Source organism: Psammomys obesus, unplaced genomic scaffold (genome assembly GCF_907164565.1).
Source record: "Psammomys obesus unplaced genomic scaffold, mPsaObe1.curated_primary_1811, whole genome shotgun sequence".
In the NCBI taxonomy this organism is placed as follows: domain Eukaryota; kingdom Metazoa; phylum Chordata; class Mammalia; order Rodentia; family Muridae; genus Psammomys; species Psammomys obesus.
This window is the reverse complement of record NW_026585687.1, coordinates 921,257-949,247: the sequence shown is the minus strand read 5'-3', so window position 1 is coordinate 949,247 and position 27,991 is coordinate 921,257. Positions and strand designations below refer to the sequence as shown.

Sequence of the window (27,991 nt, the reverse complement as noted above, 5' to 3'; positions counted from 1 at the left end):
TGGGCAGTCGTTTCCTGTCACTGCTAGGTAACAATGGGGAAGATAATGGCTGCTTGAGCTACGTCTCCGAGCGGGCCCTGGGCTAGAACGGGGGTTCTCTACAGGGGTTCGGAAGCAACCTAGAGAGCAGCGTGGGTGGCGGCGGCGGCTGCGCGGCGGAGCCCGGTGGCGGCCCCTGAGTCCAGTGAGTCCGCTCCTGGCCGGAATACCGAGTAAGTGGAGGCACGGGCACCGTGAGAGATGGGATGTCGGGCTGGAGCAAGGCAGATGCGCCGGGGCTCTCAAAATGGCCCGAACGGCCCGGCGCAACCCAGACACCCGGCACGGCCTCCGGACCCAGGCTCGTGGCTGCTGGGGCCTCTGTGGCGTAGTAGCCGCTGCCATTTTAGCTGAGTGGTGTGTGGGGCCTAGCTCCTGGAGGAAGGGGAAAGAGGTTGGGGAGGACTTCCTCGCCCTGGCCCTAAAGTCGCGGCTCTGCCCTTCCAAGCTAGGAATGCCTGGGAGGCCATCCCGGAATCTGGGCCTCAGGCGTGAGAATCTAAGTCTGCAGCGCTTCTCCTTACTCGGGAGTTTCCCCCTCGTCCCCCTGCGTCGCATATCGGGTTAGGGTTTGGGGAAGTGGGGCGGAGGTGCTCTTAAGTCAGATGTTGGGAACTCTTAGGCATTCAAGTTTCCCCAGCTTTCGCAGAGGCCCATTTTGAATGCTTCTATAGGGCATTACCAGTGTGTTGCCCTCTGGGCCTGCGATGACAGCCTTCCCTGAGGATCGGGTACAAATGTGGTTCGGTTTGCTTCCTTGCTCCTTTAGCCCTGGTGTATCCTTGGCCAGATATTACTGGAAGGATTTCCCCCCCTCTTTAAAAAAAAAAAACGGAGGGAAAAGACGTTGCGGATTGTTTTCCCTAGTAAGTGTGGGAATTGAGCCAGATTATTTTCAAGTTAATTTCCGTGTCATCGGCCAACAGTCCTACCCATCCCCCACTCAAAAAAAAAAAAAAGCCCTAAGGGTCCCGGCGTCTGCAGGCGGTACCTGCCACGTACGCCATAGTTTTGTAACTAGTATTAACCGGTTGGGCTTCTGCTTCCTGCATACTCAGTCCCTTTTCCCCTTATGCTGATTAATTTCAAGATGGAGGAGAGAGCCACGTTCTTTCCCTGGACAGTTTCACCGTACTTATTCCACAGGTTAGTCTGGCGGTCTGAGGCCTAACAGACTAGTTATTTAGGTCCTTTTTTTTTTTTTTCCCTTTTGGAGAGCGAAAGGATTTATATCAGATTCTCACAAACTCCTAGCAGGCCCCACAATATTTTTTTTTTTACTAAAAATAAGTTGCCTACATTTCTTGAATCATAACTAACCACAGTGTGTTGAGGTGATTGAAGACAGAATAAATAATAAATGTGGTGTTAATAATTTCTTTGATGCTTCATAATTACAAAGTCATTCAACTTCCATCGCATCAGAGTCCTGGAGAGGAGGCGGGCACAATTGCAGGCCGGCCTTTTCCTCAAATCAGTTTCTGAACTATAGGTTAGGTATCTAGAAAGACCTACCCAAGCACCTTTTGAAATAAGTATTTTAGAGTAGTTCCTCTTGCTGAAAAAGGTCACAAACACTCTAGCCTAAGATGTCCTGGTGATTTTTATTGCTTTAGTTTCTGCTGTGTAGTGAACTGAGTAAGTCCTTGAAAGTGACTCTTAGAACCTGAAAATAATTAATAGTCTGATGAAGGCCTGTTTTAAACAAACTAATATTAAAAGGTAGATTGCCTCTTGTCTTTTAAAGTATATCTTTTATCTAACTTCTGATTAACCTTGGTTGCCCAAATATCCTAACATTGAATTAGGTAAGATTATGATGGCTGTAACCAAAATACATGTGTTTTTAATAATTTGTTTTATTTCAAAGAAAATGTAGATAAATAAATAACAGGAAGAATGATGAATGCTTTTTTTTTTTTTCCTAGAGCAGAGTGAAGAAAGTTAAAATCCAGTTTGTTGGATTTCAGTACTATGTCATAAAAGACAGGTAATTATTTTTTGTTTCATCTCTTGGTGATTTATAATGTAGAATACATGTTACAAATATATGTTCTGTTCTGCAGTTCTGTGTTTGAATGAGTTCATTGATGTGGGCCATTCATAACGAGGGTGGGTTTTACTGTGAATTTAAAGGGTACCTGAAAGTCATGTGTGCTTTATATGTGATTTTTATCTTTTCATTTTATATTTATTTATTTTTGGTTTCTTGAGACAGAGTTTCTCTGTGTAACCCTGGTTGTCCTTGAACTAGCTCTGTAGACCAGGATAGAGACCCTTGAACTCAGAGCCTGTCTCCACCTCCTGAGTGCTGGGACTAAAGGTATATGCCACCACCACCTGGCTTTGTGACTTTTATTTTTAAACTAAGCTAAAATTAGAAATTGTTTTTAAATATTCAGTGAATAACTAAAGGAAATCTCAGTAGAATATGAGTATTTTGTGTGTGCCATTTTATTTTTCTCCCCTTCACGACTCAAGAAGCCATACTGGTACGTACTACTCTAACTGGCATTACTATTTGCATTATGATCAACATTGTAAGATTACCACATAAATTGCTTGCACTAACTAGGACACTTAAAAGTGGAACAATATTATTAAGGATTGGCCTAAGGAAACCAGAGCTGTATAGTGTACTAGGCTGTGTTTGGCAGGTATTATTTCATAATCTTCACATTCAGACCTTCATGGGGATGTTAACTGTTTTAAAGATGAAACTTGAGACTATTTTTGAGAAAAGGTTGGGTGGTTTGTTAAAAACTAGTACATGGTGGAACCTTTAGGTTGTCCTGCATTGAAGTCCCCAAACTTGAATACTTCTATGCCTGTTTGCTATATGGTTACCAGAAAGCTAGTGGAAATTAAAAGTGGTATCCTGCATCAGAAACCATCTTTTACTCAAAAATAATTTGCCTCACTGGAACATGTAAGAGGTATCTAGCAACTATGCATTATTTGAAGCTTTGTTATATAGTTCCTGTTTCAACTATTATTGTCCTTGTGTAAGTTGATAGATTTACTTTTAAAATTAGAATCTGTCATGGTTACCCACATCTGGAAATCCTGGCACTCGGGGATCTCAAACATAGGATCATCACAACTTGAGACTGGTGTGGTCTAGACAGTGAGTTAGTTGCAGGCCAGCCAGTGACACCCTATCTCAAGAACAAAACAACAACAAACAAACAAACAAACAAAAACATCAGGACTCTTTGAAAGAAAAGATAGGTAAGGCTGGTATCTTAGTTGGTGAACATTGTAGTAAGGCTTTCAGTGAGAGCAGGTCAAGTAGAGCATTTTGTATTTATAGAATTGTTATGTGTAGTTTTCCCATAATCCTAGAGGGCTAGGAAATAGAATACCTTGATGACTAGCATCCCATTCCTTTGGTTATTACCATAGAGTGGAGAACAAATAACAAGGTCAAAACCAGACCAGTGAGGTGCTTGATTTTTGGGTCACTGCCTAGGATGAGGACTTTTTCTTTTGTAGGTGTGGTTCTTTAACAGTTTTGAGTAACAGACGCTTCTAAATCCTTGTGGCCCAATTTCTATAATACTTTGAAGTTTTGATAGCCAATGCTCATATAGTAATAGTTCCATGTCTGTTTTTTCCTTTATTAATTTTTTTCTCAGCTTTGAATAAGGACATTTCCTAGATGGTATACAACAGTTCATCTTTCCCCTCAACTGAGGTTTTTTCCAAAGGTGATATCTCATTTATAGGTGTATATGTTTTTCAGCATAGGGCTTTCCACCTGAAAATTGTCATTTCGCTCTAGATTTTCTCATATTACAGTGCTTTAACTTGAGGTTTTGCTTTTAGTAGTCATTAACAGCACCAGTATATGTGTGTGACAAATACCTAGTGGATAGCAAAACATTGTGTATGTTCGCTCGCTTTATGGTAATAATTGCACTTACATAAAAATTACACTGTATGTTACAACCTGTGACAGTCTGAGTTTGATGAGATTGATTCTTTCTGGGTAGGGAGAGATGCTTGTGTTTAATGATAACTTAAGTATGGGCATAAAAGGTTCCTAGTATATAGGTCAGGGTTAAAGGCCCACACATGATTTCTGTGTAGCAACAATTATTATTCCTAGTTCAGGAAGAATGAAGTTATCAACATGTTTGATCTGAAAAGCAAAATTGTTTTCCTCAATTCTTTTCCTCATTAAGTGATTAGGTATTAGGTGATATTCGAGTCCCTGCCTTCCCTCTTTAATATGTTTTAATTTTGCTTTTTTGAGGCAAGGTCTCTGCTGTAGTCCAAGTTGCCCTGGAGCTAATTATATAACAACCTCATGGAAATCCTCCTGTCTCATCCTCAGAGTATTTTGGGGAATTTTTTTTAAATTTATTTTGCTTTGGTTTTTTGATAAAAGCGTTTTGTTATGTAGCCCAGGCCAGCCTTGAACTCATGATCTTCCTACCTCAGCCTTCCAACTGCTAGGATTCCAGGCGTCTAACACGGGCTCGTCTTGATGGGAAAGTTTATGTCGTGAGATAGTACTGTAGTTACTGATTACTAGCAATACTACTAATTGTGATTTTTGTATTAATTTACTTCTAAAATAAGCAGAGACCTATGGGGTATTTTATAACTTATTTGAAATAATAAAAGAAGCAATACAAAATTGAGTTTATAGAACAAATTCTGATTTAATGAGGTAAAACAAAGGAACATGGAATGGCTGGCTGAAGATTAAATTCACTGTCTGAATGACTTCAGTGAGATGAAATGTCATCATAGTGGCTTTCCACTAATTTGATCCTATAAATTGGTAGCATGGCACCCTTTTTTGTCCTATAGCTTACTACTACAAGTCAGTACTCTTCTTGGATTTGGTTTGATTTGTTTTTGAGACAGGGTCTACTGTGTAGCATTGTCTAGCCTAGAACTCGAGAATTTTTCTGCCTGCTTTTGCCTCCTGAGTGCTGGAATTAAAGGTAAGTTTCACCATGCCCATTTTTGTTGTGGTTGTGGTTTTTAGGGATGCTTCATGTTTTTAAAAGTGAGGAATGACAGAAAAGTACAGCTGAACTTCCATCCACCTATATATTATAAATTTAATGAAATTTAAACATTTTGCAAAGAAAAATTCTTTGTGGGTAGCCCTGGCAGTCCTGGAACTCACTCTCTAGACCATGCTGTCCTCAGACTCAGGGACTAAAGCAGTGCACCAGTACTGCCTGACTAAGAAAATTTCTTAAAGCTTTTGGTATCTATGTACATGATGGTACTTTTTATCCTGAGTTCAAATCTGGTAGCTCATTTTGTTTAACTCTGAATATTTTTTATAGAACTGGGGATTGAATCTAGAGGCTTATATATACCAGGCAAGTGAGTTGTAGCCCTAAATAACCCCTTTTACTTTTTACTTTGTAATGTGAGATCCTGTCTCAAGAAGTTCCCTAGATTACCCTGGAACTAACTGTAGCACAGACAGGCCTTAGACTTGTGATCTTCCCGCCTTAGTTTTCCCATTAGGTAGTATTATAGACCTTTACCACAGGCCTGTCTCATGGTTTAACCTTTTGGGGGAGGGAAGACGAGACAAGGTTTCACTATGTATCCCTGGCTGTCCTCAAACTCAGAGAATTGCTTGCCCTGAGTGCAGAGATTAAGGGGTCCATGACCATACTTGGCTGTGGTTGAACAAATGTGGGTTGTTGGTTTTTGGTTTTTGTTTGTTTGTTTGTTTGTTTGGTGTTAGTATTATTGAACTAATGCTTTACTGACAATAATAATAAAGCCTAATAAGAAATAGGATGCAAGCTGAGAGAGAGGTATGACTAAGTGATAAAGTATTTGCCTGATATGTACAAGCCATTTCCAGCACTGTCAAAGAAAACTACAGAGCCAGCATGGTGACACAGGGCTAGTGAGACCATGTCCCTCAAAAAGCAGATCAGAAAAGAGAAAACCTGGCTGTTTATGCCAGTATAAATGTTTGGTTGGCTAGGTGTATAAACTCATTGGAAGAGTGTGTCCCAATTAAAAACTGTTTTGTAAGTGACCTTCGTGACATGGGCCTGTAATCCCAGCTACTTGGGAGGCTGAGGCAGGAGGTCAGTAGTGAAAATGTCTTCAAAGAATGTTAAAGATGTAGCTCAGTGAGGTAGGCTGCTTTTCTTGCATGTATAAGGCCCTAGATTCAATCCTCAGCACTACCAATTGTCTTGCTTCAAAGCTTTTGTACAAGAACTGGTAATAAAACGCGCATGGATGGATGGGTGCTGGTGACGCACGCCTGTAATTCTAGCGCTTGGGAAGCAGAGGCAGGTGGATCTCTGAGTTTGAGGCCAGCCTGCTCTACAGAGTGAGTTCCAGGACAGCCAAGGCTATTACATAGAGAACCCCGGTCTCTTAAAAAAAAAAAAAAAAAAAAAAAAAAAAACCAAAGAAACAAACAAAAGCCCATGGTAAGAGTCATGTCTATTGGGATTTAAGGTATGTATTTTAAGGCATACAATCTGGGATGTACTGAAGCGGTAATTGTTTAGTGAAAAGTTGATTGACTTTGGAATCAGTAGACCTGTATTTAATTGCTGACCATCTCCTGTCCACAGGACTTTGACAAATCACTCCCTCCTATTCTTAGGATTCTCTCACTTGTGAAATCAAGGCAGGTTTCCTACTTTATGGAATTGTCAGGATGAAGAACTGTTTTAAAAGATCTGTTCTATAACTGGGGGTTGGGGGAGCTAAGTACTTTAAGAAGAATTGGATTTTTCTCTTGTTGACTTTTATTGGTAATCTTTTAAGGAAGTAATTATTTTTAAATGAAGCTAGTCATGTTTACAAATGTATCATCTGTGTCATGAATATTAAACTTGAGAATGAGGTGATAAAGACACTGGTGATGTGGAAGGAGTCCAGGGGTGGGTGGCTTGTCCCAATCTTTACTAACCTTAGAAAATTAGGATTTCACACACAGGCAAGCACTCTGCTACTGAGCAATAAGCCCAGCCCTCTTTTTATCTGTTACTAGTTCAACTGGAAATGTATTGCAATTCCTTTTATAACATATGTCTGAAAGGCCATTCTTGAAAACCTTTTTATTTCATACTAAAGTAGAGAAAAATCTGGATTTTTGGTTATTCTATCTGCTGGGTAGAGCTTGTGACTTAAGTTTATTACCTTTCTTCATTTTATGCCACAGGCAATGCAAGACACCTGAAAGACCAGACTTGTTGAGAATTCAAGAGTAAAATTAGTTTACCAGGCATTGAGACCACTGCTTGCATTCAGGATTTCCTTTTCTTTCAAAATATAAGCAGTTCCCTCAGGTTCCGGGTCCTTCTTGCAGCTGCAACTTACCATGTGACTGACCCCGCAGGGTGGATGTGTCTTCCCAGTGCTGTAATCGTAATTTACTCCACTCTTAGTCAGTGCAGAATTCAAGCAGAAAAGAGAGTTGGGACACAAGGAGGGAATGAGCCAAATCAGATTTTATTCTCCCTGTCCCCCAAGTAACTACAAGGAACAGACTTTCTTTGATGGAAGCCACTACCTTAGCAAGCACCTTGCTGTTTGCTTGCATTTTGGAGTAAAAGTATGCTGAAGAAATAATGTGGAGAGATTTCTCAGATATATGATGGGTGTCATGGAAATCTAGAGCATCATGTCATTATGGGAGTAAAAGGATTTTGGAGCTGGTCTTTTTGTTCTCTTTTGAGGCCTTGCCAAAAAAGTGGTAGAATTTTGTGTCATTGGAACATATAGCTCAGTAGTACCCTATTCTCAGATCAGGGGGAAACATAACTTGTACTTGATGACATTTTAGTTGAAGAGGGTCTTTTAAATTCAGTCTGTTCTAACTTCTACATGGTGTGACTCTACAGATTCAAGTAGTTTGCTTCCTTTAAGGTCCTGATTGCATCTGATTTGGGGCAGTTTTGTTATGCTGCTTGTAGAGCAGACTGGCCCAGACGGATCACACAGATCCGTCTGCCTCTTTGGGGCTGGGATTAAAGATCTGCACTGCTATGCCTTGCCCTCTCTCTATATTTGTTGGACTTTATTTATTAGCCTTAATACTCTTTTTGTTGTTGTTGTTGTTTTTTTTTGTTTTGTTTTTTAGAAATTCTTCTTTTTTAAAGATTTATTTATTTGTTATGTATACAGTGTTCTGTCTGAATGTTCACCTGCACAACCAGAAGAGAGCACCAGATCTCATTTTAGATGGTTGTGAGCCACCATATTATTGCTGGGAATTGAACTCAGGACCTTTGGAAGAGCAGCCAGCGCTCTTAACCTCTGAGCCATCTCTCCAGCCCCCAGCCTTAATACTCTTGATATAGTATGTAAAGTAATAATTTTTTTTTCATTTTTATTTTAGCCCATCCTCATTGTCTACTTACTGAGAACACACAGGTGCTACCCTAGCTGGCCTATGTAAACTAGGCTGGCCTCAAACTCACAGAGACCCACGTGTCTCTGCCTCTTGGGTACTTGGATTATATATGTGTGCCAATCCACTGAGTTCAGATACTGTTTCTTAAATCTTCTCCATTTTGTCCTAGAGTTTCTGCTTCTTCCAGGTTTAAGCTCCTAGATGCTGTTCTTAAGACTGCCACTGTTCTGTCATTGGCATGTGAGTTTTCTCTAATCTTAGGTTCACAGCCTTCAAATATCAGAATTTATCAGATGTTTTTGCCATCTTTGGAAGATTTAAATTTTTAAAACCTATTCAACTGGCAGTCATTCAGATTTGTTTACTGATTTTTCAACAAGTAGATTTTGCCCTAACTTTAGTGTCCAGAACATTGACTACTTTAAGAATGTTAATTAAATGTTAGTGGTTGTTTTCTTTAGGAAATTATGGCTTAAGGGTCTTGTTTTTTTTTTCCCTTTGTGCTTTTCTGTTTTTTAAAAACATAGCTATTGCTACCACTACCAATACCAGTTTGTGTTACTTTTAGGAAAATGGCAGGTTGTGTTGTTTTTTATGTTTGTGTATACTTCTTGACTCATGTGACTTACGTGACTGTTCACTTGGATTTCTAGCCTTCCCACAGTGGCAAGTTATTAAAACACTTGTCAGAAATTTCTATAAAAAATAAAGATTCTTATTGATGAGACTAGGAAACTGGAAATCTGGCCTTACCTGCTGCATCCATGCCATGTTCATCTTAGTGACTTAAACAATAATGATAGTTTTAAGAATAGTGGTCTATAGGAAATAGAATGCAGGTCTGGGTGAGACTATTTCTAGACTGTTCCTCCTCGAGTAAGTAAGTGAACAAAATTTGAGAGCAGGCCCCTTTGCTTTTTTTTTTTTTTTTTTTTTTAAATCTGGAATAGGGTTTTTTATTTTTTTATTTTTTTTTTCTTTGAGACAAAGTCCCTGTATCTTGAGCTCTCTTTGAATTCTTGACTTGGTCTTTCAAGTATTATGATTACAAGTGTGAGCTACTATACCGAGCAGGTTTTTGGTTTTTTTCCTTTAGGACTGATTTATGATTATTCTGGTACATTGTTACATATGTGGAGTGGGATAAATTATAGGACTTTCCGCAAATTCAAAATTTTCATACTATCTGTTGGTTTGGGCTACTATAATAGAATGCCTTAAGCTATGTAGTTTATAAACAATAGAAGCTTAGAGAGTTAAAGAGGCTGGTAGTCAGAATTGAGGTCTGGGCAGCTTGATGTCTGGTGAGGGTTGACTTCATTTTTTTTTTTTTTCAGTGTATTCTTGTTGATGAAAATGTCAAGGTAGCTCTCTAAGGGTTTCTTAGAGCATACTAATCCTTACATCCTAATACTATAACCTTGAGGGTTAGGATTTCAGCATGTGAACCCTAGATGAAAAAGAAAAACAAAATTCTAGAAAGGTCATCTTCCCCCTCTTTCTTTCTCTCTTGGGGGATTTTGTTTTTGAGATGAGGCCTTAACTATATTTCCCAAGCTAGCCAGGAATTCAAAAGCCTATATTCTCAAAACCAGGCATGGTAGCCCACGCTTATTTCTATAATACTTGGATCATGGAGTCAAAAGGATCCAAAGTGTGAGGTCAGCCTGTGCTACATGAAACCTTGTCTTAAAGAGATAGCCAAAACATCCTTTGTCCTCCATCTCCTTGGTATCTGAGATTACAAGCTTGTGCCTTCATGGTTGGGCTGATAAAGTTTTTGTTGATACATCTCAATATTTAATCATTGATTACATTGTCACCTAATACAAGATAACCAATGAGAAGAATGGCATTTTTTTAGGGAGCAATATTTTGCTTTTCTCAAGTTTAAAGTTAGTGTACCTTATTGACTTGATCTTCATTTATGTGTCATTTGTAGACTTGGGGGTCAGGGTTTGTGAATATTTTATCTTTAAAAATGCCTTTCTCCGTGTATGTGCCAGTCTCTTTAACTTGATTTTAATGGTACCATTCATCTCATAGAGATTCAATTCCCATGTATACCTTTTAGTATATCATTAGCATGAGTTTTTATTTCCCCTTGAATGCTAAATAGAAGCTCCTCAACTATATGCTATATGAATTTTATTTTGAGATTTATTTTATGTGTGTAGGTTATTTATTTATTTATTTATTGCCTGCACGTGTGTGAGTGTACAAAGTGATTGCTTGGTGCCTATGGAAGGCAGGAAGAAAATGTCAGATTCCCTAGAGATGGAGTTACAGGTGGTTGTAAGCCGTCATGTTGATGCTTGGAATTTGGGTCATTTGCTAGAGTAGCTGGGGCTCTTTTAGGGAAAAGGAATTTGAGACAGAGTTTCTCTGTATAGCCCTGGCAATCCTGAAACTCTTTGTAGACAAGGCTGTAGCCAGGGCACCTAACCACTGAGCCATTGATCCAGCCATAGTGCATGAATTTAAAATAAGGAAGTTCACTTTGCACTTTGGAACTGTAGTTGGAGTTCCTACATCTGCTAGGCATCAAGGAAATAGCACTCTCATGCCCTTGATAAGCCTGTGAGCCAATGTTCCTTACTGTCACAGTGACTTTACTTTTTTTTCCACATGTAAGCATTGTTTGTCCTGTTATTCATTATGAGACATTATCAAGTTACCCGGATGGATTCTCATATTTTCCTCAGAGTACTTGTTGAAGAAAATAAATAGGTAACCAGAGGCTTTAACTATCTTGCATTTTCATAAAACTTTATAAATAGCCCAACTAGATTTTATTTTCCTACTCAGCACAGATCTGCTTTAGGTCATACTGAATTAATTGTTTCACTCAACTTCTTTTAAAACCTCAAATTCTGTCATTCAGAAAGATTGACATTTCCAGGAGAGCCTGGCCTATATTACGAAATTATATTATCTCCTGTTGTTTCATTTAGACTGTTCATAGGACTGTTTGTACAGTTAATCAGCACTTGACTTGGGTTAAGAAACACCCGAATACTCTCAGTTGTATTTGTCACTAGTCAATCGCGTTCTCTCTAGTATCATCAACTTCTTATGTAACTCTACTAAACAATATTAAACAGAAGGCTAATAAGCTAATTTCCTTTGTACAGATTTGTGCCCTTAAACAAAATTTTATTTACCATTGATAAAATAGCTTTCTTTGCTCAGGAAAAAAAAATGGGCTATTAAAAAAGTTCTGGTTAAATCCTCAATTTTGTTTTTTTTTTTTTGTTTTTTTAGTTTTAATTGAAAAAAATTTTTGTCTGGGCAGTGGTGGTGCATACCTTTTCCAGCACTTAAGAGGCAAAAAAGAAAAAAAAAACCTCCCCAGTCTCTCACTTGACACTTAACCTCTTATTATATGAATTATAACATGCCTATCGAGGGTTCGAAAGATAGCCTCCACATATAAGAAAAAACATACAGTAGTTTTTTTTTGGGTTGTGTCACTTGGGTTGAAGTTTTCCAGCTCTGTCCAATGATTTGTGAATTTCATAACTTCATTTTTTAATAGCTGAAAAATATTCCAATGTGTGATTTTTTTTTCTAAAGAAATGTTATAGATAAAATCCTTCACCTTGGCTTTTCTAATTTGAAGACCATAAATTTCCTGTATTGGAAGTATTTTGACAAGTAGATTAGTCTAGTTTTATGCTACTTTAGCAGATTGATAGTATCTGCCTAAGTGCAGCCTTTGTCATCTAATCTGGTGAAAACTAGGAAGCCTCTGCTATGCCTTTATGTGTGATGATCAATGTGTGTTTTTCAGTCACCACGAATGTGTACTTGTAGGTTTTTAAAAGTCACAGATGATACACATTCCATACCTGAAATGTTATCAAGTTGAAGTTGCATTGAGGTAGCTGGAAGTGCAGAGAGCAGCAGTGCAAAGCAGTGAGGGAATGACTTACAGTCTGTTACAATTACTCAGTTTGGCCATCATGACACAAGTGTATTTGGCTGTGCTCCAGTAAGACTATGAATACCAGAGTGTGTATTTCCTATTTTTCATACAGCACAAACATTTTTTAATGTGAAAGTAGCCATAGTTCATGGCACACTTTTGTAAGTACAGCACTCAGGAGGCTCAGGCAGGAGAAAGATGGACCCCGCAGAGATTTCTCTGACTCAAAAAACTATAAAACCCAGGAGCTGGATGTGTGTCCTCATAGTGGAATGCATGCATGGAGGCAAGGCCCTGGGTTCAGTTTCTAGCACCTCAATGTAAAAAGCTTTTTTAGATTAAAAAGAAGATTTAAAAAATAGGCCATGTTTTGAATATGGCCCAAGCACTCCCTGACCTAGTCTTCCTAGTGTAACTGTTGTTTTTCTGTTAATTTCATTCATCTTTCTTAAAATTCACCTCTATGCTGGATTTCCATGTAAATAAAATTATGGAGTGCTTAACGGTGTCTGTTTTCAAATTGTGCCTTTTCTTTCTAGATAATTTTCAACTTGTTCATTAAGATGGAAAGCTCAGATTCTAACGACAAAGGAAATGACCAATCTGCAGCACAACGCAGAAGTCAGATGGATCGATTGGATCGGGAAGAAGCGTTCTATCAATTTGTAAATAATCTGAGTGAAGAAGATTACAGACTTATGAGAGACAACAATTTGCTAGGCACGCCAGGTGAGCTACATGTAATTGAAGTTATATGTGGAAGTTGCTGAGGTCTTAACAGCTTGTTTTATAATGTCTTTGAGTTGATGAAAAATTACTTATACAAAATGCCTAATGGTGTTTGCTTCTATTATTACCTGATTTTGTTCTTTCATAATAATTGGAATAATCCTGTCAGAGATGTTTGTAACTTTTTGAATTACAATGTAAATGTTTAGTGAAATGGATTGGATGGAATTTCACTGGACAATTCAGCTAGCTGTGAATCCGGGTACAAAATGACGAATGGGACTTGGTTTCTCAGACATAACTTTTAGTTTCTCTGATTCTCTGAATATGTCCCAACTGTAACCCTACAAAGTTAGCAGCTAGAATTTTGCCCTTAGTCTTTCATTCAGATAAGGTCTCATTTGATCCTAGAGCTCCGTCTATTTTCGCTAACCTGTGGGTGATTTTGTTAATTTTTGTTTTGTTTTGTTTTTTGAGAGAGGGTTTCTCTTTGTAGCCCTGGATCCTGGAACTCACTATGTGAACCAGGTTGACCTCAAAACTGAAGAGATTCATTTGCCTCTGCCTCCCAGGCACTGGGATTAAAGGCATGTACCACCACCACCCAGCTGATTTTGTTAATTTTCAAAGGGAAGGTTTTTATCAAGACTTAGGTGGAGCATTTTGAGCAAACAGTGCTGGACTTTCATTAGAATGTCTTAACTGCAGTTCTGGCCCTGATGTTATTCAGTGTAGTTTCTGGCAAGTCACTCAGTTGAAAGCACAGTGAACAAGGCCAAACTTTACATACTAATCCTAGCTGCATAGGAGGTGAAAGCAGGGGCCTCTTAAATTTGAAATCAGCTAGGATGGACCCTTCTTTAAAAAGAATCATTTGGATAGAAAAAAAAAGAACTGACTTACTGATTTTCATTTGTAACTTGGGGAAAAAAAACTGCTCAATTTGCAGGTGAAAGTACTGAAGAAGAGTTGCTCAGAAGACTCCAACAAATCAAAGAGGGCCCACCACCGCAGAGCTCAGATGAAAATCGAGGTATGTTTTGTTTGGGAAGGTGGGTAGAGGATGGAATGATAGGAACTTCGTAATAGTAAATGTCTTCCAAAGATTATCCAGAAATGCCATGAATTAATTTGGTGCTCATAGAGGTGGCATATTCTTGATATTTGGTGAGCATGTCAGCATTCCTGTTTTCTGTCTCACCTTTAAATTGTTTGTGTTAATTGGGCAACAGTGAGAAGTAGCCAGTTTAAATGAGATTTTCCTCCCCTTGGCTTTCCACATCCATTGAAATGTTCTCCAATTTAATTCCTTATTTATAGAAGTGGCTTTATCAGTAAAAAGAAATGCTGCTTTGTCAGCCCTAGGGGCTTTCAACTGGATGTTTGTTCCTCTTGTGGGGCATTAGCAATGACTGGAGCCATGTTCGGTTGACACAGCTGATGAGGGTTTGATATTAGTATCAAGCAGGCAGAAGGCAGGTGTGTTGGGGCTTGGTGCTTCCCTCTCTGCAAGAAATAGGGGATTTGGCTGTAACCTAGGAGCTATGGTAGTACTTTAGTTTGTGAACATACTGTTACACTAGTTCAGACCGTTCAGTTGATATGGTCTTTAGTTTCATGATAGTTGAAAATTTTGATATTGACAAATAAGCAATTATAAACCATTAACCTTGTTTATATTTTTTGATGGATACAATATTATATTTTAAAACAACTTCATGGTATCAAAGACGCTTAGGCTAGGCCCCTAGATGCAGTAATAGAGACCAACGAAAAATTGGTACAAATATAATTGGAACCAAAATACCAACACAAGCCCTCCTAGGTAGTTTATGTGGATTATGTAGTTTGATTTTTGTTTAGACAGTGGCCTGGAAAATCCATGTTGTCTCCCCACAGTCTCACAGCATCTTCAAGAGCAGTGGTTCTCACCCTTCCTAATGCTGTCGACCTTTAATACAGGTCATGTTGTGGTGATGCCAACCATAAAATTATCTTTGTTACTACTTCGTAACTGTAATTTTGTTAGTTAGGAATCATAATGCACATATCTGATCTGCAGGTGTGAGAGGGTTGTTTGACACCCCCCACCCCGCTGAGGGGGTCGTAGCCCGCAGGTTGAGGAGTACTATTCTAGATTCCTGAAAGAGTGAAAACAACTTCCTTTAGATCCGCTCTGAAAGTAAAAAATCACTGGGGCATATAGCGTAAGATCCGTAAATGTAAAATTTGTTCAGAATTGCAAAATTCTTTAATGTTGCTTCTGAGTGTCCTAATTTTTGTAGTTCCTTTCTCTCCCTCACTTTAAACAGGTGGAGACACTTCAGATGATGTGTCCAACGGTGATTCTATAATAGATTGGCTTAACTCTGTCAGACAGACTGGAAATACAACAAGAAGTGGTCAGAGAGGAAACCAGTCCTGGAGGGCAGTGAGCCGGACAAATCCAAACAGTGGTGATTTCAGATTCAGTTTAGAGATAAATGTTAACCGTAATAATGGAAGCCAAACTCCAGAGAATGAAAATGAACCATCTACTCGACGTCTTAGTGTAGAAAACATGGAAAACAGCAGCCAAAGGCAAATGGAAAATCCCACATCAGAATCAGTATCTACCAGACCATCTAGGTCAGAACGCAATTCATCTGAAGCATTAACAGAAGTGCCATTCACCAGAGGTCAGAGGAGGGCAAGAAGCCGCAGCCCAGAACACCGAAGAACTAGAGCAAGAGCTGAAAGAAGTAGATCACCTCTACATCCAACAAGTGAACTTCCACGAAGATCTCATCATAGTATCTCCTCCCAGAGTTTTGAACACCCTTTGGGAAATGAGACTGAAGGAAGTTCTCGAACCCGGCACCACGTGACTTTGAGACAACAGATAACTGGACCTGAGTTGCTAGGTAGAGGTCTTTTTGCCGCTTCTGGGTCAAGAAATGCTTCTCAAGGGACAAGTTCATCAGACACAGGTAACAATGGTGAATCCGCAGGATCTGGACAAAGACCTCCAACCATAGTCCTTGATCTTCAAGTAAGAAGAGTTCGTCCTGGAGAATACCGGCAGAGAGATAGCATAGCTAGCAGAACTCGGTCCAGGTCTCAGACTCCAAACAACACAGTCACTTACGAAAGTGAACGTGGAGGTTTTAGACGCACTTTCTCACGTTCTGAACGTGCAGGTGTGAGAACCTATGTCAGTACTATCAGGATCCCCATTCGTAGAATATTAAATACTGGATTAAGTGAAACTACATCTGTTGCCATTCAAACTATGTTAAGGCAGATAATGACAGGTTTTGGTGAGCTAAGCTACTTTATGTACAGTGACAGTGATTCAGAGCCTAGTGCCTCAGTCCCTGGTCGAAATACGGAGAGAATAGAGTCACGGAATGGAAGAGGGAGCTCTGGTGGTGGTAACAGCTCTGGTTTGGGTTTCAGCTCCAGCCCTAGCCCCAGTTCCAGTGGTGAAAGTTCAGAAAGTAGCTCAGAGATGTTCGAAGGCAGTAATGAAGGAAGCTCATCTGGCCCATCAGGTTCCAGAAGAGATGGTCGACATAGGGCCCCAGTGGCATTTGATGAAAGTGGCTCCTTGCCATTCCTTAGTCTGGCACAGTTTTTTCTCTTAAATGAGGACGATGATGACCAACCTAGAGGACTCACCAAAGAACAGATCGATAACTTGGCAATGAGAAATTTCGGTGAAAACGATGCATTGAAGACGTGTAGTGTTTGCATTACAGAGTATACAGAAGGCAACAAACTTCGTAAACTACCTTGCTCCCATGAGTACCACGTCCACTGCATCGACCGCTGGTTATCAGAGAATTCTACCTGTCCCATATGTCGCAGGGCAGTCTTATCTTCCGGGAACAGAGAAAGTGTTGTGTAATGAGAACAAAACTCTCAGCTATATAGCTGTAATAGTGACAGGCAAACAGAAATCACTTGCTTTATCTCCACTTTTTGAGTGGTGCTTAAATATAAAGTCACAATCTGAATTGAGTCATTGCTTCCTTTTAGAACCATGTCTTTTCTCTAGTTTCTCTTTCAGGATGGAAAGAATATTTTAAAAGCAACGTTTCAGGACTTAAACGTTTTGATTTTGGTACCAGATGAATTGCTAACCTGTTACTGATAATTTTACCCATGTATACTTGTCAGCTTTTTCTTTGTTATCTTAAGGTCTGCCTTAGCAGTGGCTCCTTTCTATATCATGTTGATCTCTTTTTAAAGTTTCCCAGGCCATGAGAAAGGCATGAAGAAAATTCCCACTCAAGACTAAGTTCCACTATGTTTTGGAAGTGATTAATTAAAACTATACCATTCCCAGTTATTAATTGATACAAATTCATTCACATTCTGAATATTGTTTGTTCACCTTCCAGATTAGGTGATGATGGACATATCAGTGTAAATAACACTAAACAGTTAGGATCTTCTAAGTGTATTAACTGTCCTAAGCCCATCACTGTGGCACACAATAGAGTGAACTTATAGTTTAATTGAAATATTTATCTTGTGGAAATATTAAAAAGCTTATGCTTGTGTAAGTGAAAAAAAATCACATTCATTTGTTTAAAAATGTAAAGCTATTTTGTAGAGGCTCAGTACTTTTCCAATGCACTGTTGTATTAATGCATTCAAAATTGTAAAGTACCATGCTTAGAAATGAGAACTGCTTTTTGTGAGCCAGCATAGTAAAACAAACACACCGAACAAAGTACAAAACTGCTTTTGTAAGTGTGTAAATGTCAAGAGCAGAACATATCTATATTTAATGTATTTGTGAACAGTTACTTTTGACATGAAAAGGATCATGCAGAATCAAACTGCATTAAAGACCAGTGAAGACCATATATTTTAACTGGGATTTAGGCAGGAAGTGATAGGTGAGGGTAAAGAAGAACACTAAAGAATGGAACTTTTGCATGAAGACAGTAATGTAGACATGAACTGGTTTAATACGGTGAAAGCCACAGCACTTGACCCAGTATTCTAGTTGAATAGGTGACTTGGAAGATCAGTAAATTTGGCAGAGCTTTCTTTGGTGTATGAAAAAACAAACCACTACCACTTCACAAAAGTTAAATTGATGTTTTACAATCTGCTCCTTAAAGAAAAAAAGTGGAGGAAATAGATTTTTAAACCAATTTTAAAATAAGGATTTCAGTTGGTACAGATGGGTGTGCTATTGGAAAAGTCTCGGATTTGCTTGTTTTCAAGATTTATCATGTAAGGTACTAGTGCACACTTGTTGATATTTTATTGCTATGTCTAGCAGATCTAACAGGCCACATTTAGAGACCTATTGATGAATTGAGAGATTTATCTTTTCTTGAAAGTGAGTCATATTTGAATTCAAATTTAGCTGTGTTGCCTCATATTTAAAGATGAAATGGCTGGTTCCCATCTATGGACAAGCACTTTATTGTTGTTTTTAATAATAATAATAATAATAATAATAGCTTTTATTAACCCCAGTCCTCTTGCCTCATATTTCTTTTGAAGCTGATTGGGGTTAAGATTAGTCTGGTTGTGGAGCAGATTTTAAAATGTTTCTCTGGGGAAAGCTTAACAGGCCAGAAGAGAAGCTGGACAGAACACACACATCCTTGACCTTTAACAAATGAGCTAACTACCCACATTAGCCCAGTACTCTAGAAAATGTTTTACACAGATCTGCTTTAGGAATTACCTGCTTACCCTCACTGATATGGCCTTAGCAGTAAAGATTATTTCAAAGTTCATTCTTTCATGTTGTCTTCTGGCTTTCAATCCTACTTAAGTATCAAAGAAATTAAATTGTAAATAGGGTAGTTGTTTACAAAGGATATGTACTGCTCTTGCAAGGAAAAATGTCCAAACAAAAGTCAGGGTTCCTTTATATTTGTGAGCCTCCCTGTCACCTTTCTATGGTTTTCAGATCTGCAGGATAATCCTGATTAGCTAAAAACACAAGTCCATTTTCCTCTTAGTAAAATGCTCCGGTTTAGGGTTGTTCATTTTTTTTTTTATATAGCTCAAAAACAGCTGCAGCACATTCTAAACAGTTACTGACAATAGGCACCTCCCTAACCTCCCCAAACATATTACTCATTTGTGAAGTGTTAAAGTCAGAGGTAACTCAAGCAGGATGCTGGTTATTAATGTAGATGTTGAAGCTATTCAAAAAACACTGGAAATCAGTCTTTACATTTTTAGCCTTCAGTAGAACACACATGTTTGACATGCATGTGTACCCTTTCAAATAGCACTCATATCCATTGGGTTGTGTAGGATGAATACAAGTATTTTTTAGTGGGAGTACTTTTTTTATTTTACAAAGTCCATGACTATTATATATTACTAGTGTTGCAGATGTTAAAAATAAGGTTGTTCGTATAGGTGTCAGGTGTACTATGAACAGAAATCTTTTTCCTCACCAGTATCCAAACACTTACTCTTGAGGGAATATTTTCTTGCGAAAGGCTTTTACATTTCACTTTGTATCTTTGCACTTTTTCTTTATTAATAGAAAGGTTCTGTCTTTAAGACCTACTTTGAACTTCATGCAGTAATAGTGTTGGGAGATTACATTTTTTCAAAGCATAGGGGAAAGTACTAAAGCCTGATTTTCCTTGAATATTTCAAATGTTTTTTAACCCACTTACTAGTGTAAAGGTTTACAGTGTTTTGTTTTATTCCACACAGCTTACAATGTTGAGATGTATTAGTGCTGAAAACAAAATTGAACAAGTTAAAAAAAATGGCAGACTACTCACATTAACATAGAAGAGAGCTATGGTGGGAATTTGGAACATTTTCTCTGAAAAGAACATGTTAGTTGTACCTCCATGTTAATGGGGGTGTCATTGGTGGGGAGAGGCAGGAGCTCGCTCACTAGTGTTGGAACAGATTGTAAGGAAGCTAGTGTCAGGAGATACAGTCTTTAGGGACATAATTGTTAGAATCCATCCAAGCTAGGAAACAGCTTAGCTTTGTTATCTTAAGCAATGGGGTTTTGTTGTTATGTTATTGTTCTTTTTTCCCCCCCTCTTGGGGAAACTTCATTTCTGTGCCAAGTATTCTCTACTTTTGTTGATGTCTTATGTTTATGAAGGGTTAGCATTTAGCATGCTTTTGTATTTAACCACCAGCTTCTATAGTCAGTTCTCCAAATACCCACATGATAGAGCGGTCAATGTTGCATTGCAAAATGACAGTTTTGCTAGAATACAGTGGCACCTTGTGGTTGGCATTTTTTTTAACAGATGTAGTATACTCAATTCTTTTGTGAAAAAAAAATTGTAATCTGCCTTAGTTGATTTGTTTAATGTTTTTTTGTTTTTGTTTTTGTTTTTGTTTTTTTCTGACTGGCTTTCCTGTCACGTCTTACCAAAAATACACAGTACATGGAAGCCAACTTTGCAGGGCACTTGAGTTTTTTGTTAATCTTTTAAGACTGTTCTGATTGTCACTGTCTGGAGTATTCTTTCTGTACCTTTGTAACAGGGGGTGGAGAAGGCACATGTGAAGATGTCTTTTTTTCCTCCTTTAGTACAGGTCAGTATGTTTAATGCCCAGTAACAGTGTTGTAATTGACTTAACTAGCAAATGGTTATTTTAAAAAATTATTTTTAAATGTATATTGATGTATCATGCTTCACTTGGGAAGTTAAAAGTGCAAAGTCTGAGGTAAGAGTTATTTCTAAGTCACATTTTAAACAAATAAAAACAGCTGTGAGCTCAATATCTGCCCTTTACTTTTTTTTTTTTTTTTTTTTTAGCATTCTGAATTCCATTTTTGAGGTGGGGTCTTGCTGTGCACTCTTAGCTAGCCTGGAACTCTGTGTACCTGGCTGGCCTCAAATTTGTGGCAGGCCTTATGCCTCTGCCTCCTGAATGTTGGGAACGCAGGTACTTGTCACCAAAACCCAGCTCAGCTCTCTGGAAATTAAGATTCCTTTACCTTCACTGGGGTGTTTCTAAAATAGACTATCCAACACTTCAGGAAGTGGGTGGCCTCATCTAAGTCACCATAGTTCATATCTAAATACCTACAGCTTAGAATAAAACTACTACCAGGGATTTTAAGTATCAGTTTTATGATTTTTTTTCATGTGTATGTACATGTCTGGATTCAAATCTTAAGTTATCAACCACTCAGAATTACAGTGGGATACATGGGACTTTTTTGTCTTGGGTCATTTTGAGAGGGTTTCATTTTTGTACCCCAGGCTGGCCTGGAATTAGTGATCCTCCTGGTTGCTTGGATTATGGATGTGTATCAGCGTTACCCAGCAGCTGAAGTCCCACAGCTGCTTTGTAGACATTTGGGTAAAGCAGCTAGCTACCTAGAGATGGGCAGTGAAAGTGAACCCTGTCATACCACTGTGCCTTGTTTCAAGATTGTTTTTCTCAGTTCTTGAAGATTGTTTCCAGTTCCAAGATATAGTCAAGTCGGCTGTGCAGCCTTAACTCTGTTCAGTGCCCTGTTACTCACATTTTTTTTTAGCAGGTTGGTTTCTACATATGTAAACTGTCCAGCATTTGGATTTTACCTCTTGATAGCTGCTTTTTTTTTTTAAAGGTATAGGGCCCTGTGAGGGGTCCAGTAGAGTAGGTTCACAGTTGGCTGTGTTATGGACCTATGTGTCTTCTCCCATGAAAAGCTGCTTTGGCATAGATATTTACTTGGGTTCCTGCAAAGAACTGGGCAGCAATCCTGAAGAGCTCTGTAAAGCCTGTAAAGACTCTGTGCATACTGCGTAAAGACTAAAGTGATTGTCATACCAGGGCTTCCCGACCTCTGGGAAACATTTTCAAAAGCAACAGGAGCACAAAGGGGTGGGGGGGGGGGAGTGAATTTGGCTTGCTTTGTCTGGTTTCTTTCCTTACCATTTAAACCTGAACGGAACACCCTTCTCCAGAATCCAATCCAGCCAACTCCTGGTTGGGAAGCCCTGTGTTAAATTTTGAGAATGTACCCAACGTTTGGTACAGTGCTTGACACCTGCTAAGATTTAACTTGTTTAATGCAGAACAAGACCTTCAAAGGTCAGTTATTAAATCTGGTTTGATTATTAATAGCTATCTTTTAGGAAGAAGCTTTTTCCCTATGTTCAATGTCATACCGCAGACTTAAAATATAGACTATCAATAAAATGCATGAAGTAATCATTTGTGCTTTTTCATCCTTGGGGTTTAAAAGGTGGGCATTAATCAAGGTTCTGGTGCTTTAAATGAGTCACACAGACAATTTTGCAACCTTGGTTCTGTTGACCTCACTTGTTCTGGGTGTGGGCATACAGGCACTGGTTTTGTTATTTGGCCTCTGTTTTTGTCTGTAGTTGAATAGCTTAATCCTTGATACATAAAGGTGAAAGTATATCCCAAGAATCTGGGAAATGAGTAACATTTGAAATAGATGTGTTTTGCTGTTCCTCCCCTGACTGCTGCCTTGCTTGACTTGCCTGGACAGAATGGTTGTGTATGTGTGCTTATTCGGTATCTGCTTCCATACCATCTCTGAAATGTTTTTTTTTTTACTCTTTAATTTTTTTTTTTATGTGAAAGTGTCAGATCCCTTGGAACTGGTATTACAGTTGTGAGCTGACGTGAATGCTAGGAATTGAACCCAGGTCCTTTGAAAGAGCAGAGGGTGCTCTTAACCACTAAGCCATCTCTCCAGCCCCCTCTGCAATGTTTACATCATTCAGGTGGCTCTTTCCAAGCACACCTTCACACTCTGATAGGTTGGTAGAATTTTCTGTTTACACACCTTAAGCTGGCAGTGTTTTACTTCCTCAGAACAGTTTTGGTAAAGTTGACCCTTTGCCACATTACTTTCTAGGGGTTTTAGTGTATGGTGATAATTGTTAGAAATTGGGCTGTTGAGTTCACACTAGTGCTGAGCTTGACTACCCAGACCTTTTAGTATTTGTTTAATGTTGACACCATTTCCCAAGGTGGCCTTGAATTTGTGATTCTTTTGACTTAGCCTCTGAGTAGCTCTGATTATAGACCTGCATCACAAGGTATTCTTCCAAACTCATCATCATGACCTACCTATACACATGATCCTTTAAAAAAAAGGCTTATTTTTGATGTTATATGGATAGCAGAAAAGGTGTCTGCATAGTCAGAGGTCATATTATAAAACAATGCTGTTTGCATCATACCCACTTTAATTCTCAGTCTAAAACTGTACTAGGCAATATAGTAGTTACCACGTACTGTAGATGTACCATAGTCATGAGCCAGCCAGTGAGAAATTAAGCACTTTCAGAGACTTGAAGTCCCACTCTTCCTAAAACAATGCTTAGAATATAGATGAAAACAATGTGGCTACCAACTATTAGCTGAGGAAACTGGAAATTCAGATAAGCGCTTGTTCACCCCTATTCCCAATGCTCCACTCAAATCTGTGAGCTCTTATGTATTTCAGTGGAGATAATTATGGCCCATACATCTGTTCATGGTTTGCTAGTATTTATTTACACAGCTCCTGCTGAAAAACCTGCTTCCTTATAATGGGGACTGTTTATCTTGGTGCTTCGAATGAATGAGACATGATGATCCTCAAGTCCTCAACAGCCATTTGCTTAGCCCAAACACTGCTATACCTGTTCTTGGAAATGGTTTGTTTGCACTTGCCTTTAGAATGTTTTTCACATGCTTAAGTGATAAATCTCTGTCCACTGAGATAAAGGTAATTGTTGAAAACAGTCAAGATCAACCCAAAAGGTAGCAAGTGAACCGAATAGGGTCCCTCTATTGGAGCTCATGAAAGTGTTCTTAAAGCAATTTAAACAAGTATCTTCTAAGGAAATGACAGCATTATTCAAAGGCCTATGGTAGCTAAAGGCAACTGACTTTAAAGGGTGTTTACTTGGCAGTAAACTGGCTGGCATACTAAAAAGGTAGCTGAAACCCTTTCTAGTTATTTCGTATTTCAAATCAAGCCATAACTGAGGCCAATAGTAATATAAATGATTGAGATGGTGCTTAAAGGTTGCTCAGTTTGGGCTGGTGATCAATGGTGTATAGTGCCTGCCTAGCCTACACAAGGCTTGGATTCAATTCCAAGAACCACCAAAATTTGCCCAAATTTTATAGAATAAAATACAGACCAAAGCTTAATTCAGACTTTTGGAAAATATCTGCCCTGCTAAAATGAATGTTCTTTTAAATACTATATCCTAAAGTGTATTTGGTAATGTCCAAAGTGATTCAACCAAATTATATTTATATTCTTTAATTCACATGTAGATATAGATAGGTCCTTTTAAATTTTTCATTGGCCAGCTAGTCAAAGCCAATGCTTTTTTTGTATCTGAGACTCACACCTCACAATTAAACTAGCCTAGGACTTGGAGAAATACTAAAAAACAAGGTCATAAAGAAGCAGGATTAAGAGTACAGGAACTTAGAATCAGTGGGAGGCCAATGGAAATACCCCACAATGTCCTGTGGTCCTGAGAAAATGAGTCAATGTCTGTAGTTTACCTGTGTCACCTAAAAGGCAGGATGGTAATATGCCTGCCTACCTCACTAGAGATAAATACAGAGTACTTAATATAAACCCTGACAGCACTTGAAAAGGCTTAGCCATTTTTAATGGACTGTTAGTAATCTATCTGCAAGGTTTTGTTTTGTTTTTTGAGACAGGGTTTCTCAGTGTAGCATTGGCTGTCATGGACTCATTTTCTATACCAGGCTGGCCTTGAACACACAGATATTCGCCTGCCTCTACCTCTTGAGTGATGGGATTACAGATGTGTGCCACCACCAAAGGGCCTATCTACAAGTTCTAAGATTATTTGTAGTCAATGGCTTGAATGAAACCCAAATCTGGCCTTCATAGTTTGAACATTCTAAATAAGAGTTATTAGCATGTACAAAGGGTCCTAATTCCATTCCCAGAACACACACTCAAAATAGACCATTGGCAGTGAAGTTTTTATATAATCTTGTATTTTATTATTATACCTTAGAAGCCTGTTGTTTCTAATGAGGCACAGGAAAGGTGTGGACCTAGATGGGAGGGGAAGTGGGAAGGAACTGGAAGTAGAGTGTGGATAAACACTAATCAGAATGTGTGTGTGTTTGTGTGTGTGTGAAACTTCATATATATGTATGTATGAGAAAAAATATTTTCAAAAATAAAAGGATAAAAATAAATGAAGTCTATAAGCTTTCCAGATTTATGAAATCCTGCTGTAGGTATCTGGATCCTTTTCACCAACTTTCAAACTTCACCATGATGATGCTGAGTGAACGGCTTCTCCAGTGACATCATAAATCAAATCGAGCCAAATTTCTAATAAAAGGACAGGTTTATTGGGGGTTATCTCTCTGACGGTTCACTGATCTCACAAGTGGTCAGTAAGGTGCCAAGGCTGGGCTGGGGTAGGGGCTTCTTAAAGCGGGGCAGGGGAAGGTGAGGCCAAGGATGGGGCAAGTTGTGATGTGATGGTGAGGTACTGGAGTTATAGCCTTATTTGGTGAGTTCAGGGCCCTGTAGATGGGTCTTAGGTCCAGCGGTCACTTTGGAATCCAGAACTAGGAGCTGGCTTTATCCAGTGTTTTGCACAGGCTTTTGAAAGCGTGGGCCCCTGCTCAGAAGAGAAGGGCGGGACTTATTGGTCCAGGCCATCTTGCCTTTGTCCTCAAACCTCTGACCTAACCCTGAGAGCTTTTGAAAAATATTTATTTTTCATGTATGCGTGTGCCAGAATTTATATGCACTGTGTGTACAGGAACTCTCAAAGGTCAGAAAAGGACGTCAGATCACCTGGAACTGAAGTTATAGATGATTGTGAGCTGTCATATGGGAGCTAATAACTGAGCCCAATTTCCTCTACAAGAGTAGCCAGTGCTCTTAAGCACTGAGCCATCTCTCCAGCCCCAATAAGCCTCATTTTTAACTTGTACACCAAAGCTGTTGGCTTAAAGTGCTTAGCCAGACTTCTAAAACAACCACTCTCTCTCTCACATACCCTTGATCATGTATTTTAGTGTTTATTGTATATTATCAGTTGTCTAAAACCTTCAGACACATTATCTAATTTAGAATCCAAATTTTCAATCTGTGTCTATGTCTTTCTGTAATGGTGAGTATAAAGCATTTTCCCACATTTCAAAGTGAACCAGCAAGAACTGAAGAGTTTTACTTGTAGAACCTGTTCGCAAAGAGGCAGGCTCACTAAGATTTTGGAGACTGCCTTGGAGGCAAATTTGACCAGCTCGAAGGTCAGGTGGAACTAAGAGCTTGAGACCAGAGTTCTAAAACAATTCCCTGCCTTTTGTTTTCTCTGTAGACAGATACAGTGGCACATTTACCGTTTCTTCTCTTTGCCTAAATATGTCTTGGTAAGGCATATTTTAACTACTGTATTCGTGTATCAACTTCATCCACAAAATTTCTGATCCTTTTCTTCTCATGTTCCCCAAAATTTAATTTCTAGCAAGGTCTTTCTCTAAGAAATGTGTTCATTCAGGAAAGCAAATAAGAAATATAGGCTTAGTCATTAATGCCTGTGGACCAAGCAAATCTAAGTCTTTAACAGAATTTGCCAGAGGCCATGCCAGCACGAAAAGAGGCACCAGCCAAGCGGCAGAAAAACAAGCTTAAGGGGATCCAATCCATCAGTTCTGCTTGGGTCCTGGAACCCTGACTAGAGATGAGGAAGGGACAGACACAGAGTGAAGCTGGGATCAGGTGGGATTCTCTAACTGCTGCAACTGCAACGTGGAGCCTCAGCATGTTTATTATACACTGCACAAGAGGAGCAATTAGCTAGTCTCTGTAGCAGAGCAGTCTCAGGCTGTAAGCTTTTGGGAGGAGGAAATTTGCAGTCATTAGTCTGCATACACAGATCAGCCATTCATAAACACTCAGACTTGGACTCTCTAGGATAACTTTGCCATCCCTCTTGAGCCTGACCCATATGGATTTTGACTTTGCAAATTCATCATGGGCCAGTTGGTCTCAGAGTCCTTGACAAGTCCCTGTCAAAACACACATTTCCCTCAGGGCTCCTCTCAAGCTTGATGATCTGAGTTTGATCTGGGAACCCCCACATTGTGGAGGGAAATCTGACCTTCACATGTGTGCACATGTACCCATACATTAATAATAATGCATCAGCTTTAACAAGAATTAGAAAAATAACTTAGCCAGTACATTGACAGCACAATGTGGCAGCCAATCAACAACGCCTTTACACTTCCTCAGGAAAAGGTCCTTGAAATTTCCACAGAACGAGTTACCTTCCTAATTGATGGTAAAACTATACAAATAATTTCCAAGGATTTCATATGAAATAGCTACATTTGGACATTCCTGCCATTCTTAGAAACAGCAAACATGGATTCACAATTTCTTTTGACTCTATAGTTAGCTAGTAAGTGATAATATATCCATCTAAGTAAGTGTTCTGGGGTGCAACAGGGAAATCAGAAGACAAGAGAACAAAGGCTACCTACCTACCAGATCAGACTTCAGCCCTGATGAGAGCAAGTGTTTCCTAACACCAAATCTCTCTGATGCCGTTGCCAAAAGTTTGTTTTGTTTGGCAACATGGTGTGAAATGTTAACAGGCCTGTGAAGAAAGGGCATTTGGAAATTGAGGTTTTGGAAAAAGCTGATTCATTGGCCTTTACTCATATTTTGTATGTGACACTTGTAACCTTTTTTTTTAAGTGTCTGGAAACTGATTCTGTGTGTGTGTGTGGGGGGGGGACCGATGATTTCTGGTGTGGGTGATTCATCTTCTCTCTATGTGAATTTGATTGCTTAGCAAGAAGCCAGAGGAACACACCGTTCTGCAGGGTTTTTTGTTTGTTTGATTTTTAAGGAAAAGGTTTATTCTAGCTCACCCAGATTTTCTCCCCACCTCTTTCTTTCTTTCTTTCTTTCTTTCTTTCTTTCTTTCTTTCTTTCT

General features: G+C 39.0%; 1 protein-coding gene and 1 pseudogene across 1 annotated transcript; both read left to right on the top strand.

The window, feature by feature from the left end:
• The first annotated feature begins 15 nt into the window (after positions 1–15).
• Positions 16–22,220, top strand: Rlim (ring finger protein, LIM domain interacting). The gene is made up of 5 exons (XM_055592434.1): positions 16–212; positions 1,968–2,029; positions 12,875–13,064; positions 14,014–14,097; positions 15,377–22,220. The coding sequence occupies exons 3-5, from the start codon at positions 12,899–12,901 to the stop codon at positions 16,951–16,953; spliced, it is 1,827 nt and encodes a 608-aa protein (XP_055448409.1). The 5' UTR covers positions 16–212; positions 1,968–2,029; positions 12,875–12,898; the 3' UTR covers positions 16,954–22,220.
• On the top strand, positions 18,244–22,220 carry LOC129665439 (uncharacterized; annotated as a pseudogene).
• Positions 22,221–27,991: the final 5,771 nt, after the last annotated feature.

Excerpts from the sequence above, each read along its gene's own strand:
- Rlim (XM_055592434.1), top strand. The coding sequence starts at position 12,899 with ATGGAAAGCTCAGATTCTAACGACAAAGGAAATGACCAATCTGCAGCA. Across the intron at positions 13,065-14,013 it reads CAATTTGCTAGGCACGCCAG|GTGAAAGTACTGAAGAAGAG; the intron begins GTGAGCTACATG and ends CTCAATTTGCAG. Across the intron at positions 14,098-15,376 it reads GAGCTCAGATGAAAATCGAG|GTGGAGACACTTCAGATGAT; the intron begins GTATGTTTTGTT and ends CACTTTAAACAG.